The sequence below is a fragment of the Protopterus annectens genome, chromosome 3.part0, assembly GCF_019279795.1.
Source record: "Protopterus annectens isolate FY-2018-M chromosome 3.part0, PAN1.0, whole genome shotgun sequence".
Lineage (NCBI taxonomy): Eukaryota > Metazoa > Chordata > Ceratodontiformes > Protopteridae > Protopterus > Protopterus annectens.
This window is the reverse complement of record NC_056731.1, coordinates 666,464,211-666,480,896: the sequence shown is the minus strand read 5'-3', so window position 1 is coordinate 666,480,896 and position 16,686 is coordinate 666,464,211. Positions and strand designations below refer to the sequence as shown.

Here is a 16,686-nt window from a genome sequence, read left to right as displayed (position 1 = left end):
TTTCGGAACCGAGACTGTGGTAGCGTCGGAACCGATACAATTGTCTTCGGTTCCGATTTCTTCCTTGGAAGAATCTCGGCGCCGGACTTCCCTCGTCCGGTCCGAGGGGGTGAGTGGCATCGGACCCTTGTCCGACCCCGCTCTCCCTCTCGGCGCTTCGGCGCTGGTGAGTTCGGCTCCGACATCGGCCTCGGAGCCATCACTGTCGGTGCCGAGGGAGGTTTTCAGCTTTTCGGAGTGGGGACCTTTGGCTCTGCCTGACAGGGGTGCCTTCGAGGTCATGCGGAGTTTGTTGGAACCCGGTTCAACTCCACAGTCGGTTCCGTCCGTCCCTCCCTCTTCGGTGCCTCAGGTTATGTCTGCTCACTCCCTCATCCCAGACCGCAGAGAGCCAGCTCCTCAAGAATCCCCTGTGGGGATCTCATCCTCTTCCGAGGCCTCTCCTGAATTGGCAGGGGAGCCCCCTAGGAAGAGAAAGTGCAAGAGGAAGCACATAGACTCACCTGAGTCTGTCACCTCTGACACGGATTTAGAGGATTCCGAGGGTTCCCCCCGTTCCCCTTCTGAAGATGTCTCCTTTGCAGACATTCTAGAGATCCTGAAACAGAGGGGAAATTGGCCAGCCCTTAACCCTTCGGAGGATGAATCTGTGTATCTTGAGGCGTTTGGCTCTCACCCTTCCACCTCCTGGGTGTCCCCCCCCCTTTGACCCCCTCATGCAGGTGGTAGCTAAAAAGGCTTGGACGGCTCCTGACTCTGTGGACCCCACCCCCAGGAGAGACCTTCAAAGTTTATCACAGCGCCAGCAGATAAGCAATTTCTGACTAAGGGAGTTTCTGTGGATGCTATGGTGGTAGCTGCCGCCACTAAGAAGGAGCTAGCTGATCCTTCGGTGCCTGTCCATCCTCCTAACAAGGAATCTAGGTCTATGGACAGGTACGGGAAGCGGATGTTTTCGTCAGCGACCTTTGCTATGCGTTCGCTGAACTACCTCTGTCATTTCACTCGTTTTCAAAGAGACTTGATCAAGGAAGCGAGTGAGATGTTAAAGGATCCTACAGCTGCGGGTTTTCAGGATAAGATGAACGCTCAGCTGGCTACCCTGAATTCTATAGCTAACTCCTCCATGCGCCTCCTCTCATATGCGGCTGATGGAGCGAGCAGAGCCGCAGGGACAGGTGTGGCCTTACGCCGGCATGCCTGGATGCGGCTATGCAATTTTGCAGACCCCTTTAAAACGTCTTTCACTAATTCCCCGTTTGATGGATCATCCCTCTTTGGTCCTCAAGTGAAAGAAACCTTGACGAGGTGCGAGACGGATGGCAAAACTCTTTCTGCCGTCGGAGTCCGTTTTTCTACTCCTTCTAGGCCTTACCCCAAAGGCCAGAAAAGTGGGAAAATGTGGTTCCGCAAGCAATCTCAAGGGACTTTGCCTGACGCACAGAGTCGGTTCCCCTCCAGAGGCAGAGGAGGGAACAACAATGGTAGACGCCGCCCTAGGGGCAGGGGGGGTCCGCAGAACCAGGGCAATCGAGAAACCTTTTCCGATAAGCCCTTCCAGCATCCCTGAGGTGTTGCCCGACTGTCCACCTTCGGAGGCAGTCGGGGGAAGATTGTTACTGTACCCAGAAGCCTGGCGATCCCTAACTCAAGACAAGTGGGTACAGTCCATCATTTCCGAAGGCTATTCCATTCCGTTCTTTCGTATTCCAAATCAATCAAAAAAATCCCTTCCAGATGTTCCACCCGCTCAAAGGGATCAAGCAGTGTTGGAAATTTCAAAGTTGCTTGCAAAAAGAGCCATTCAGCCAGTGCCAGCAGACCAGCAAGGATCCGGAATCTACTCCCAAGTTCTTTTTGGTTCCAAAGAAAACAGGGGACTGGAGACCCATTTTGGATCTCAGTATCTTGAACAAGTCGGTCAAAAAAACAAGATTTCGGATGGTCATGCTACAATCCATCCTACCCCTATTGGGAAAGAACTGGATGTGCTCTATAGACCTCCAGGATGCGTACTATCATATAAAAATGAACAGACGCTCCAGGAGATTCCTCCGCTTCAGACTGGGAACCAGTCACTTTCAGTTCAGAGCCCTGCCCTTTGGACTCACCACTGCCCCCCGGGTGTTTACCAAATGCATGGCAGTGGTAGCTTCTCACCTGAGACGTCAAGGATTCCAGGTGTTTCCATACTTAGACGACTGGCTCCTCACAGCTCCTACCAAACATCTCCTTCGAATAGCCAGAGACTACACCTTTCGCATTTGTCAAAAGTTAGGTATCTCAATAAATTGCGAAAAGTCTGTTTTGTCGCCTTGTCGTGCTATTTCCTTCATAGGCGCAAATCTAGACACAGTCAACATGTCTGCGAGGCTCACAGACCAAAGAATAGCAGGCATACGCAAACTGGTCTCCCTTTTCTTCCACAGCAACAGAGTCAAAGTCAGATTAGTTCTGAAAGTACTAGGGATTATGGCGGCTGCTATCCCTCCACTTCTATTAGCCAGATTTCACATGAGAATCCTCCAATGGATGCTCTTCACACAATGGTTGTACCAACAACTTCCGATGTCCCACACCATTATGATTACGCAAACATGCAAGAATCATCTTCTTTGGTGGATGTCTTCCCCCCAGCTCTTCCTGGGAAGACCTTTTGTTCCTCCCCCTCCGGTTGCTACTCTGACAACGGACGCCTCCCTGATCGGGTGGGGGGGGGCATTATCAGGGCAGAACAGTCCAGGGCATATGGCAACCAGACGAACGCCACTTGCATATAAATGTTCTAGAGATGAGAGCAGTGCTTTTAGCATTGCAAGCCCTTCAAGACTCTCTTCCCTTGGGAACGATAGCAATCCAGACGGACAACATGTCTGTAGTGTGGTATATCAACAAACAAGGCGGAACCAGGTCCTATCCCCTGTGTCGTGAAGCACTCAGACTGTGGCAATGGGCGATTTCTTCTCAGCGGTTTCTGATTGCATCGCACATCCCCGGGAGGTCCAATCTTATCGCGGACAAGTTGAGCAGAGCTATCCTCATGCCTCACGAGTGGTCTCTGAAAGATTCTATTTTGGAGAAAATTTTTCTCAAGTGGGGTCAGCCTTGCTGCGACCTTTTTGCTACTCCCCAAAACAGTAAGTGCAGAGATTATTTCACCCTATTCCCGTTACCAGGCCAGCCCAGCAGAGACGCTCTAGTCCAAGTTTGGCCCCGGGGACTTCTGTATGCATTTCCTCCCTTCCCACTAATCTCTCAAGTGATACAGAAAGCTATCGCTCAGAAGGCCTCATTGATCCTCATTGCTCCTTACTGGCCTCGACAGGTTTGGTTCCCCTTTCTACATCAATTTCTGTTGGAGCAACCTTGGCATCTGGACCTAGTTCCAGATCTTTTGATCCATCAGTCGGGTCAGTTACATCGCTCCCTCCCCTCTCTGAACCTCACTGCTTGGTTCCTCCAGTTCCAACCTTAGCCAGGCTTCCTCAAATATCTCATTCTGTCCGAGATATTTTGATAGCTTCCCATAAATCTTCCACTCGGAAGATTTATCTGAGTAAATGGAAACGTTTCGCCTATTGGGCTCAAGGAAGGGACTTAGATCCGTTTACTGCTCCCATCCAAACAGTTCTGGATTTTCTAGCTGGACTTTTTCATGCAGGTTCATCTCCTTCCACTCTTAAAGTTCAATTGGCAGCTATATCCAACTTTCATGTGGGCATATCAGATTCTGCCATCATGTTCCACAAGCTTTGCAAAGCGTTCTTGAAGGGAGTTTTTCTCCTTAAGCCTCCGATAAGAACTCCTCCTCCTTCTTGGGACCTTAATTTAGTTCTCACATCTTTGATTTTTCCCCCTTTTGAACCTGCAGCTTCTTGTTCAATGAAATTGCTATCCTGGAAGACTCTCTTTCTGGTAGCCATTACTTCAGCTAGAAGGGTCTCAGAACTTCATGCACTCAGCAGTCGACCACCCTATCTGTTGTTTCATAAGGATAGAGTATCCTTACGGACCAATCCATCCTTCTTACCTAAAGTAGCCTCTGTGGCAAATCTAAATCAAGACATAGACCTCCCTGTGTTTTTTCCTAATTTTTCTAACAGGTCTGAACAAAAATTGCATTGGCTAGATGTTCATCGTCAATTGAGATATTATTTGGACAGGACCAAACAGATCAGAAAAACTGACCAGTTGTTTGTTTCTTATGCAGAAGGTAGAGAGGGCCTTGCAGTTTCTAAGGTATCACTCTCCAGATGGCTAACATCCCTGATTTCCTTTGTGTATGAAATTAGACACCAAAAGTTGCCTAACAAACCTAAGGCTCATTCGACTAGGGCTTTGGCTACCTCTTTAGCTTTCCAAGACAGGCTGCCTATTGATACCATTTGTGCAGCAGCTACATGGGCTACTCCTCACACTTTCATTTCTCATTATAAGTTGGATCTAGCTTCTAGACATAGAACTAATTTTGGTTCCACTGTTCTCAAGAGTCTGTTCCGATAGGCCAGCCGGGACAAGGTGCTAGGGACGCGGTCCCATCCAGCAAGAATGAAGGCGAGATAGACAACTTAACATATAGAAGTTATGTTCTTACCATAACGTTCCATGTTAGTTGTCTTCTTCGCCTTCTTCTTGTGTCCCACCCTCCTTCCCCCTAGCCTGGACAGACCTAGAGGAGTTTGATTGTGACCTCTCTTTCTTCCACCTCTATTGTATATGTATATGCTATACTTTGCATATATCCCTTCATCAGGTTTCAGGTCACCTTCTTCCTCTCCTTTTATAGAGGTGGTGTTCCCTTTTCCAGTAGTTCTGGATTTATTATTGGCTGGGCCTAGCTTACAAACGAGATCTGAGGTAATACCGCCTAGCATTGTGGGATATAAGGGGAGCCTCGAGCCGGTGGAACCAACTCTCGAGCTTTTAGAATGGCTGAGTCGGAGCCGAAGTCTGCTCCGAACCCATCCAGCAAGAAAGAAGGCGAGAAGAAGACAACTAACATGGAACGTTATGGTAAGAACATAACTTCTATTTTATGCACCAGTGGCTAAGCTTCAGCTTGAAGAGGAGCATGTGATCTGAGAGACAAACCAGTTGTTTCCTTTGCTCGGCATACGAATGGTCTTGTATTGGGTAAATAAACCCTATCCAAGAAGATTAATGAGAGATTTGTTTTTACTGCTAAGCAGCTAAATCTTCCACTGGAAAATACTTGATTCCAAAGGTCAGTCTGCCAGTGGTGTGGCTGCTTCTAGCATCCATTTCAAAAGTTTATTCATTGTGGTTATCTGTGTTGTAACTGGTTGATGGTTTATACCTTCACTAAGCAGGATTACTTAGACTGTGAATCCAGGAGTCATGCTGTTTCAACAGGTGGCATTTTGAGGCCCTCTTTTTGGCCTTCCTCCTGCTTCATCTTCCCTGCTGGGTTTTATTTTCACTGCTTGGGATTCTTTGTAGTGGTTACTCACTGCATAATGTCACTGAAGTTAATTGCAATGTGTATGTGCTCTGCAGCACAGCTGATCTGTGAGATGACCTTCTCCTTTGCTTATTTATGATCTACATTTAGAAAGCCATGCATGTTTTTGCTGTATTTCCTGGGCAAAGTCTAGCAGAGAGTGTGCCCTTTATACCGTGGATATACACCATTGGCTTAACATCACTGTCGGGCATCAACAAATTAATATCCTGATGACCTGGTGGCATAGAGGGAGGGATAAAGCCTGACTGTGGCCCTGCCAACCAGAGCCCGATTAGTGGCTTGGACGATTGACTAAGCAACAAGGAAGGGATGAGTGGTTATGTAGGCACAACTCACTGCAATCTTTGGTGGAGGCTGAAGACGTTGCATTGAGGAGGGTATTGTCCAAGAAGAGAAAGAATTGTGGGCATGCCTGAACTGCTGTGGAAGCGAGGTGATATGACGCATGTCTACAGGCACAACCATGAAGCCCCAGTGAGAGAGATGGAGTAACAGGGCAGACCTAATGAAAAAAGAGCCTGGTGGTGGCCAACACTCCTAGAAATCCCTTAGTTATGCATGACTTGGCCGCAACCAAGAATTGGACTTAGTCTTGGAGCAGGTTACAAAGAAGATGGCAGACCTGACAGGGACATGGGGCACTGAGGAAAGGCCATAGGCTGGTGCACAGAAGTGAAGAATAGCTCAAGAAAATGGATTTTCTAATTTTGTCAAGTATATTATCGTAGCCTACCGTATGATGTCATATGTGCAGTCTGTAGTTGCTCATCCCCTTCAGGTGCAGGAGTTGGAGATATTTAAAAATTATCCCACTTGGTGATAACATTAAATGAATCTACAGCAGTTCCCCACTGTAGAAGGTCTTCTCAAATGTCAGTTGATGTGGTGGGACACTGCACTAGGGGATATGGAGCCAGAAGCAACTGGTGAGATTGGGTTGATTTCTGGAGAAGAGGTCATGCAGCTTTTAAATACTCATGCAGTGAAAAGGCTGTAGGCACTGCATTTTGTCAGGGTGCTATAGTTAGCTTGTATTTTCAGTGTTTCATGAAAAGTGTAAAATAGTAGCTCTAGATTTGCAAAGGTGATGATCCTTTTTTTTTTCCTGAAGGGACAGGAGAATGTGTACCAGTTATGAGGAATCACAGTCCTCAACCTTGCTAGGAACACATTTGTCAAAACATTGAAAAGGAGATATTGCTTATTACAGAGTCTCTGATTTAGGAGAAGTCATACAGATTTTGTCATGGGCATGCTACAGTGGATCAGCTCATTGTCTACATGTGCTTTGGGAGTGTAGTACTCTGCCAGTTGTGTCTTTTCTCCCCTACTGTTTGTGGTTTTCAGGGAAATGCCAACAGTTTGGAGACTGTTTAGTTTGAGGACATGATGGTTACATCTCTGCTCACAGTTGAGGATATCCTCTTGACTTTGAGTGAGTTTGATCTCTGTAAAGCAATGGAGTTCATTGCTGAGTGTGAAGCATCTAGGATGAGAATCAACACGGTCAAGTCAGTGGTCATGGTTCTTGAGCAGCTGACTCAAGTGGAAGTTTTGCTCGTGCTTGAGGGTAGAGAAGATCAGGGCGTGTACCAGCAAATGGTTGCAGTGGTGGCACAACTACAAGCATTGTTCTGAGCCATGGCAGTATCATGAGTACTGAATCCTAGGACGAAGTTTTCAGCTTTTGATCTTTTCCTCACCTGTACTTATGAGCTTTGGATAAGTGACCATTGACAGAAGTGAGCTTCCTTTTCAGGACTGCTGAATCCAGCTCTGTGATGGAGTGAGGAGCTATGGCAGTGTGAGAGGATTTTAAAATAAAGCCACTGCATTTCTGGATCAAGAGGAGACACTGTGTGTGTGTGTGTGGGGGGGGGGTAAGGATGTCATGTGTTTGCTTCCTGTGGGAGATGTCATGCACTACCTAGTGGAAGGAGACTCTAAGGCAGATCCTGGATGCACTGGAGAGATTACATCTCTTAAATGGCCTGAAAGCACTTGAGAATACCCCAGGATGAAATAGAGACTGTTTCTGAGAATAGGTAAGTTTAGTTTGTCCTACTCTGCTTGCTACCACCACCTATCAACCAGGACAAGGTGTTTAGAAAACTGGTAGATGGTGCATACGTTTCTTCTTAAATGTATTTAAATATAGATAGTTTGTTGTTACAGAATTAAACCGAAGTGTATTATTCATGATGATCAGTAAATATTCTGTTTGAAATGCTGTTAAGTGGTTTCTTTGCTTCTTTTTAGGGGAAATATTGTGAAGATTTCTTTTAAAAGAAAAAAGTTTTTCATTCATCTAAAGCATAAACAAGTAAGTAATTGTTTACATGAAAATTGTTGTGTCTTTAAAGAACTTGTATTAAGCTGCTGCTGTTTTGCAGTTTAACTCTGTTCCATTTCAAAACAAAATTAAACGCCCTGCTCCTTAAAAATTGTGTTTTGTTTCCTGAAGTTGACTGTGTAAAGAACTGATGGTTTGCAAAAAGATGAAAAAGGTCTCTGCTCTTTATACTTAAAATATAGGTCCCTCTCGGTACAGTAAACCTATGTAATGCTATCAGAAATTTCTTTCTGTGGCACATCCTTTTATCTCTGGCTGTAGTGCAGTATTCCACTTTTGCAAGAGAGAAAAAGAGAGGAGAAATAAGATGGTAAAGATGAATAGTTTGCATTTTTTTCATATTTTTTATTTTTTTTTTTCTAGAGGGGAAAGAGGAACATTTTGTTGTCTGTTTTTTCTACTTTCCATTTTCTTCTGAAGTACACCTGGGCCTCTTGTATTCATATTTTGGTTTATCATGGTTGGAAGGAATGACTGAGTTAAATGTCAGTGTAAGTAGCGCATATTGTATGGCAGCATAATTCATCTGTCTGGCAAGATCGACACAAAAGATGCTCTTAGACTTGCTGAAGTAGAAGTCTGTTCTCTTTCTGGGACAAGCTGCAGGTGCACTGCCTTGTTACTGCAATTCTTCCCCACAGGGGGGTTTAGATTCCCACTTTTCAGACTGTCTGAGACTTTCTGGGTGGGCAGTATCTTGTTGTCCTGCATTTCAACCACCTATTTGTCATGTGGAATGTGAGGAGTAGGCCTCCTCCATTCAGTCCTTCTGTCTCTGTAAGTGATTTTTTTGGGGGTAGCGGGAGTGGGGGCTGCTGTCTGTCTTCAACTTTCCCATAGTTATAGTTTCCTATATGCAGTATCCCTGGCCCGCTTTATTTGGAGAGGAATTTGGAAAGTTGGGGCTTCTTCTTGGAGTAGCAGGGAATTTTAATCAGCCCATCACTTTTTTTTTGGAGCGCTTAGCTTCTGGATTAGTTTCTTGTGTTGTTCAAATCCTCTTGAATGAGACATGATAGTGGGTAATTCAGGGCTGCCCCTCCTTTTCCCTCATAATGTGGTGGCCTTTGAGGTCTGTTTATGTGAGATCTCAGGGTTGGGATTTCACAATGGCTGATAGGCTTCTTACCTCCTAGAGGGATACCAGGTCAGCTCAAAAAGCTTAGGGGTCCAGGTCCCTTTTTGCTGATTCCATACCCGTGTTCTTTCCATGGAAACTGTTTTTTGCACTCCGCTTCATCACAGCATAAGTTTGTGTGGATCAGGCAACAGTATGTTCTCTTGAGCAAGCTTGAAATATGGGTAGAAATACTATTCTGGTGGTTTGATTTGTTGTTCTGAAATGTGTTGAGCTTTGTGTAGGCTTGTTATAATGTGTGTATTCTTGGCTAAAATGATAGTTCCCCTTTTTATTTGTTAAGCTGCCCTGTTATGTAGAAATGAGTAGTCAGTGCAATAACATCAAAGGCTTCTATCAGTGGCCACAGTTCCAGCACTACATATTTGTTTTCTATGCTTGTTAGACTCAAAATACCTGACTTTTACTCCTTGTGTTTGTTTACATTGGTTGGGTTGAAGGTCTGTGGGTGGTAGCTGATCACACAGGCACAGTATAACTTAGGGCTTAATAGGAATGAGGGCTTTAGGTTGAGGTTACTATTAGCTGTTATGGAAGTCTTGTATAGAAAAGGTATACAGGAGAGTGAACATTTTCTTTTTTAACTTTTGTTGCATGTGCATTGTGACACATATCTAATATAGCACTTTCTGGGAATGTCAGATAAATCATTTTGTTCACCAGTCCTAGCAGTAGATGTAGTTGTAGTGACCACTTACACCACTAGTACTGAAGCAGATCCAGTCATTTCTTACATTACTGACCCTTGTTTATATGCTTTTGTATCCACAGCACCATCAGTTAGTTATGTGGTTAAGGGTAGTAACAGCAATGATTAAGCCAACATGCTGGTCAGTAGCATTTTAAACTGCATAATGCAGTACAAAAACAATAAGCAACATAATGAGAATAGTTGTCTTGTTAAAATGATACATCATAGCTGGGCTAAGTTGCTGCTACCAAAAACTGGCTTTGAGTGCAGCCACTGAAGGCTTTGGTAGATGATGTTCGTGTTTCACTGTTGCAGTCATTACAATTGGGTTATCCTGCTGGCAGGCTACCCTCAGTTGGTCTGAATTCCAAAGTCTAGGTCCGGCGTCGGTTGCTGTCGCCTCTTCCCTGATGACAGTGCGCCAGGGGTATAAAAGATGCAGCCGACACCATTTTCTTCAGTCTTTCTTGCAGCGTGGTGCCCGAAGCAAAAGCAGTTCGCAAGTGCCGGTCGGCCGACTCCTGAGTTTTTCAAATTCGAATTTCAGATCCGAAGTCTTCATTAAAGCTAAGTACCCCATTGGGGAAACTTTTTTCTTGCTCCAGACCGATGCCAGAAAAAGTTAATAATTGTATTTCTTGTGGGAAGCAAATACCTCATAAGGATTTTCATTCTTACTGTATTCCTTGCCTAGGCCCTGACCATAACGTTGCTAGTTGTCGGTTTTGTACTAGATTTAACCAACGCACTATTAAGCGTCAGTACGATTTTGCATTCCATTACTTTGGCAGAAGATTTAATTATATAATGCCGTCGGAACAGCCGACTACTGGAGTTTACAAAAAGCGCAAAGAAAAAGAAAAGAACAGGCATCCGAGATCCAAAACCGATTACCAGGCTTCTATTAGGCCTGTCGCCGGTTCTCAGTGAGGCGCTTTCGCAGCCCCTGATGCCTGCTACCTCAGAGCCACATGCCACTTCCGACTCACACGTGGAGCCGACTAGGCCGCTGGAAACTCAAGGTATTGGACACTCTGAAACTATTCCCTCAGATGAGTCCGGAGCCGCTGAGCAGGCATCGGCTTCTGAGGGTGTTTTCAGGGCCTACACAGTTATATGTGAAACCTACTTCAGCTTCAAAGGCAAAGACTAAAGCTACTCTAAAGACAAAGAAACAAGTACAGCATTCTCCTGGACAGACCTCCATGCCTAAAAAACAGATGCTTAAAATGGCCGAAGACCTAATTACTTTGATCAGCGGTTCCCATCCCCCTCCTGATAAGAAGCCTAGGCAAGAGTTAGAATATGAATCTTCAGACCAGGTTTCCATCTCTAATTCCTCCTCTGAACAGGAATATTCTCTTCCTCCCTATGAGGATTCTGATGCTGAAGAATCTATCCCTTCAGCCTCTCCTCCTGAGGATTACTCTTTTGGGGAGACACTGCATACTGTGAGGGAGCATTTCCACTGGGAGAGCCAAGATTACTCAGAATACAAGAAAAGGCTCAGAGACTTCCTTTTACTGCCTCAGCACAGGCCCCTTGCTATCCCGCCTGTTTTAGACATTGCATATATGATGTGTTTTCAGAGTCCAGTCTATCTCCAGACTCTTTACCACCAGCTCCTGTTAAGCCAGACAGATACTATAGGGTTCCTGATTCACATAAATTTCTTTATAAAAACCCTGCTGCCGACCCAGAAACCATCTCTCAGGGTCCCAAAGGGGTCAAGGCTTCTACTGCAAAAAACCCTATCCCCTCTGATAGGGATTCCAGAGCCCTAGACAGATGGGGTAAAAAGATTTATACTTCTGCTACCTTGGCTGTAAGAGCCTTAAATTGCCAATTCCATATGCTTAAATATCAGCAATACCTAATGTCATTGCTTAAACAGAAAATGTCAGCAAATTCAGAATGTGCAGACAGCAAAGAAATGCAGGATTTATTGCATGCAGCTGAACAAGTTGGAAAGCATACTTTGCAATGTGGTTTTGATTTTCTAGACGCCTCCTGCAGGGCCGCTGTTACAGGTTCTGTCATTAGGAGGCATGCTTGGTTAAAAGAACAGAATCTGCCTGATCATGTTAAAGCAAAACTATTAGATGCTCCATTACAGCATGATACTTTGTTTGGTGTTAAAGCTGAAGAGGTGTTGAAGAAAATGGAGAACAAAGCTAAATCTATACAAACAGTCAAGGATTTCTTGCAGGTACAGCCTCCCAGATTTAGCAGGAGCTGGCCTACAAGGAATTGGTCCTTTCCAGTGTCTGATAGGCCACAAAGAGGCAGATACAGACGTCCCAGAGGCAGATCTCAGCCCCAAGGCGCATACAGGCCTAAACAATGGGGTGCTTCTACCTCGGAGAGCGGAGAGGAAATATCACAGCCATACAGGAAACAGTTTCAATGACAATGACTTTCCCCTTCCAGCTCCAGGCACTTATCTTTTGGCAGCCCCTTTGGGGGGAAAACTAACACTTTTTTCACAAAATTGCCACATGATCACCCAGGACAAATGGGTTCTAAATATAGTATCACAAGGCTACAGGTTCCACTTTCACACCCTGCCAAGGCCAAACAGTATGCCAGACCTGCCACGCAATCAATGGGCAGAGGCACAAAAACAAGTTTCATTCCTCATGGACATGAGGGCCATTCAACAAGTACCAGAACAAGAGCAGGGACAGGGATTCTATTCAAGACTGTTCTTGGTACCCAGAAAGGACAAAGCCTGGAGACCAATACTGGACCTTTCTATTCTAAACACATATCTGGATATTCCAAAATTCAAAATGTTGACTCTACAGCAGCTTCTACTCATGTTGGGCAAGAAGGCTTGGCTTGTAACTTTAGATCTAAAAGAGGCATACCTGCATGTCCCAATCAGACAAACATGCAGAAGATACCTCAGATTCAAAGCTGGCTCAAGGCACTACCAATTCTCTGCACTGCACTGCACTTTGGCTTATCTACTGAGCCCAGGGTCTTCTCAAAGTGCCTGGCACCAGTAATTGCATACTGCAGACAAAGAGGAATACAAATATATCCTTACTTGGACGACTGCCTCATTCAAGCAGAGAACAAGGATATTCTACTACAGCATCTGGCATTTGTAAAGAGATTACTATCATGCCTAGGGTACACAGTCAACGAACAGAAATCAAAACTAGTACCCTCTCAAGAGATAATATTCCTGGGTGCAAGCTTAAATACAACTGCCCAGATGGCTTATCTCATGCCAGACAAATGAAGACAACTGACTACCTATTTCAAACTGTTGGCAACAAAGGCCCAGTTATCTGCAAGAAAAATTCTGCAGACTTTTGGCTTCATGGCATCCTGCATCCTACTAATTCCATATGCAAGACTGCATATGAGGAAACTTCAGTGGTACCTAAAAAGTGTTTGGACTCAACATTGCCACAGCCTGGAAACAATAGTTACTCTCATTCCCTGCCTGCAACAGGAGTTTCGATGGTGGGCGAAGGCCTGTCACCAGAACAAGGGACAGCCATTCACGCTACCCCCAGCCACACAGATATTAAAAACGAATGCATCGGATTATGCCTGGGGAGCCCACGTGGCAGGAAGATGTATTCAAGACACATGGTCCACAAACCAAATGCATCTACATATCAATCAAAAAGAGATGCTAGCTGTTCAAAATGCCCTGACAGCCTTCAAGGACCTACTTCATCCGGGACAACTACTGATAAAGACGGACAATACCACGGTCATGTGGTACATAAACAAGCAGGGAGGCACTCATTCCTACCCCCTTTGCAGACTAGCCATGACTTTGTGGGACACAGCATTGACTTACCAAGTACATCTGCAGGCACAATTCCTGCCAGGAAAGATAAATACTCTGGCAGACGAACTAAGCAGAAACCTCATGGGTCCCCACAAGTGGAAATTCAATCCACAAGTCTTCAGCATGATAACAAGGAAATGGGGATGCCCGGACATAGATTTATTTGCCTCACCTCACAACTGCCAACTAAAGAGATTCTGCACAAGGACTTATCACAGACAAGCATGGAAAGTGGATGCCCTGTCTTTCAGCTGGAAAAACTTAACAGTATATGCCTTTCCTCCTCTGCCTCTCCTCCCCAAGGTACTCCTAAAGGTCAGACAGGCGAAGCCAAAAATGATACTGATTGCCCCAGACTGGCCACGCCAGTACTGGTATCCAATCCTAAGGTACTTGTCTCAATGCCCAGCCTGGACCTTACCTCAAGTACCTCATCTACTGTCCCAGCAGAACAATCAGATCTTTCACAGCCAACTCAAGACCTTAAATCTGGCAGCATGGCGGATAATGTAGTCATACAAAACACACCTCTCACTAAAGCGGTGATGGATGTCATTTTGGAGGCCAGGAGACCTAGTACTAGAAAATCCTATGCTGGAAAATGGAAGAGATGCTGTGCTTGGAACCCAGGCACAAGGAATTGACACAGCTGTGCCAAACATTCCTCAGATTTTACAATACTTGACTGAGATGCTGGCCAAAGGCCTATCTTTTTCATCTTTACAATACAGAGCCACCAATCTTTTCTCATCCTTTGTTAAGGCAGTACCTCAGAGGGGCCAAATATTTAAGGCCTTCAAGGAGATCACCAATACCAGCATGGGACCTCAATTATGTTTTGGAAAAACTCACCCTGCCTCCTTTCGAGCCAGCCGCTGCAGCTGATATATAGTTTTTATCTTGGAAAACAGCTCTGCTCCTAGCAATAACTTCTGCAAGATGAGTCTCAGAGCTACAGGCACTCATGGTTGTGGAACTTTTTATCATTTTTTATCCAGACAGGGTTTCTCTGAAGATAAACCCAACATTTATGCCTAAGGTAGTGTCCAGTGTGGCCCTTAACCAAACTATTCATCTGCCTACCTTTTATCCAAACCCACAGAATAAGGGGGAGAGAATTCTGCATTCTTTAGACATACACAGACAGCTACACTTCTATTTGAACAGAACTAAAGCTTTCAGACAGACAGAGCAATTACTAGTGGCATATGCTGCAGGATCAGAAGGAAAGGCTATCTCAAAGCAGACTGTTTCAAAGTGGATAGGCCACTGCATTCGTTTCTGCTATTCTCAACATGGCAAGCCAGTACCTAAGGGCATTAGGCCACATTCAACCAGAGCAGCAGCCACTTCAGCAGCCCTCCTCAGGGGAGTACCAACCAAATACATTTTAGATGCTGCTACTTGGAGTTCAATGCACGCCTTCACAAAGCACTACCACTTACCACTATTCTCTACACCCAGGGCAGGCTTTGCCACTGCAGTTTTGCAGGGCCTAATAGCTGCCCCTAATGCTATTTAGCGCCAACCTCCCAACCTTAGCTTTGGGATTCAGCCCAATTGTAATGACTGCAACAGTGAAACACGAAGAACATAGTACAGTTGTGTACACTTACCATAAATGTAGATGTTCGAGTGTATTCACTGTTGCAGTCCAGGTTACCCACCCGCCATCCCCCATTACTTTGCTGGAACTTATCTGTACTTTTCTATTCTATACAACCTATGTGGTGTATTTGCTTGTAGATGAAGCCAAAATATATACTTTGGTGCATGCATGTTTATTGACATATTTTTAGCCTACCCTTTTGGGGGCACCTGACATCTAGGGCAAGAAAAACTGAAGAAAATGGCATCAGCTGCATCTTTTATACCCCTGGCGCACTGACGTCAGGGAAGAGGCGACAGCAACCGACGCCGGACCTAGACTTTGGAATTCAGGCCGACTGAGAGTAGCCTGCCAGCAGGATAACCCAATTGTAATGACTGCAACAGTGAATACACTTGAACATCTACATTTATGGGAAGTGTACACAACTGTACTTTCTAAAGCAGTTGATATGAAAACAAATGGAAAGGCCATAAGTATTAGTTACCTAAACTGAGACTGATAAGGGGGCACAGTGAGGTATTAGGTAATTGTAATGGTAAATGAGTTGTCATTTCTAGTCTAATGACATGAAGCTGATTTACATGGTATCTTATTTTCAGTGAAAAATAAAATATGGGACAGTTTGGTGTGCTTGAGAAGCTCAATGGAACTAAGCTCCTCTCTGTAATGCAGCCAGATTCTGCAGATTGGTATATGATGAGTAGGGTACAGCAAAAAGAAAGGTGAGTTAGATCTTCCAGACTGTGTGCATTTTCACCAATTCAGTTTTTGATTTTGAACGAAAGGAAAACTGATTATAAACGTACTGAAACAAATAGATGTACACTGTCTGGAGTTCAGAAGTGCATTCATTCTGTGTGATGACTAAAGTACTGGGGAAAACATACTGAAACAAATAGATGTACACTGTCTGGAGTTCAGAAGTGCATTCATTCTGTGTGATTAAAGTACTGGGGGAGAAGTAGACAGTATTTTTAAGGGGGGAATCAAGTACATTTGTTTTTAAGATACGAGTGTAAAAATATACTGGTGGGCAGGATTATAAATGTAGGTGCTACTGAGGTGGCTGAAGATGTGGGTGGTTTAAACTTGGGGTCCATAAACCATATCACTATGTAGCTAAGTAGAGTGGTACTTAAGCTTATTTGAAATCCAAAGTTAGCAATTAGTAACAGTAAGCATACCTCTCAACCTCTTAGTGTAAGAAATCTGGAAAAAACCCAACAAAATGGGGGGACAAAGGGCCAAAAAGGGGGACATGTTTTAAATATTGCTCTTATAAACTTAGAAAGTTGCTAGAGTAACAGGGTTTGTTTCAACATGAATTCTCTGAAGGATCTGACGTCTGAAAATCAAGTGCATTTCATTATCTAGTGATTTCAGTACTCGGATCATCCCAATGATTTGCAAGAAAACTACAAATTTTATGAGGAACAAGCCAAAAATCTAGACACTTGAGTGGTATGAACCCAGTTTTGCCACTAGATGAGCTGCTGATGCAGTGGAATTACTGGAAATGTCTGTGGGGTTGCTCTGAATGTTACCACTTAAAATTGTAAACTTTGAGAGGCAGCTAATATATTTTAAGCCGAC

At 44.6% G+C, this 16,686-nt stretch overlaps 1 protein-coding gene across 1 annotated transcript in view; it reads left to right on the top strand.

Annotated features, from left to right (window-relative positions):
* Positions 1 to 16,686, top strand: part of PTPN3 (protein tyrosine phosphatase non-receptor type 3) — a 2,272,168-nt gene that overhangs the window by 1,148,770 nt on the left and 1,106,712 nt on the right. The window contains exon 12 of the mRNA XM_044065075.1: positions 7,745 to 7,808. Coding sequence (XP_043921010.1) covers positions 7,745 to 7,808 — 64 coding nt within the window. The remainder of the gene's footprint in view (positions 1 to 7,744; positions 7,809 to 16,686) is intronic.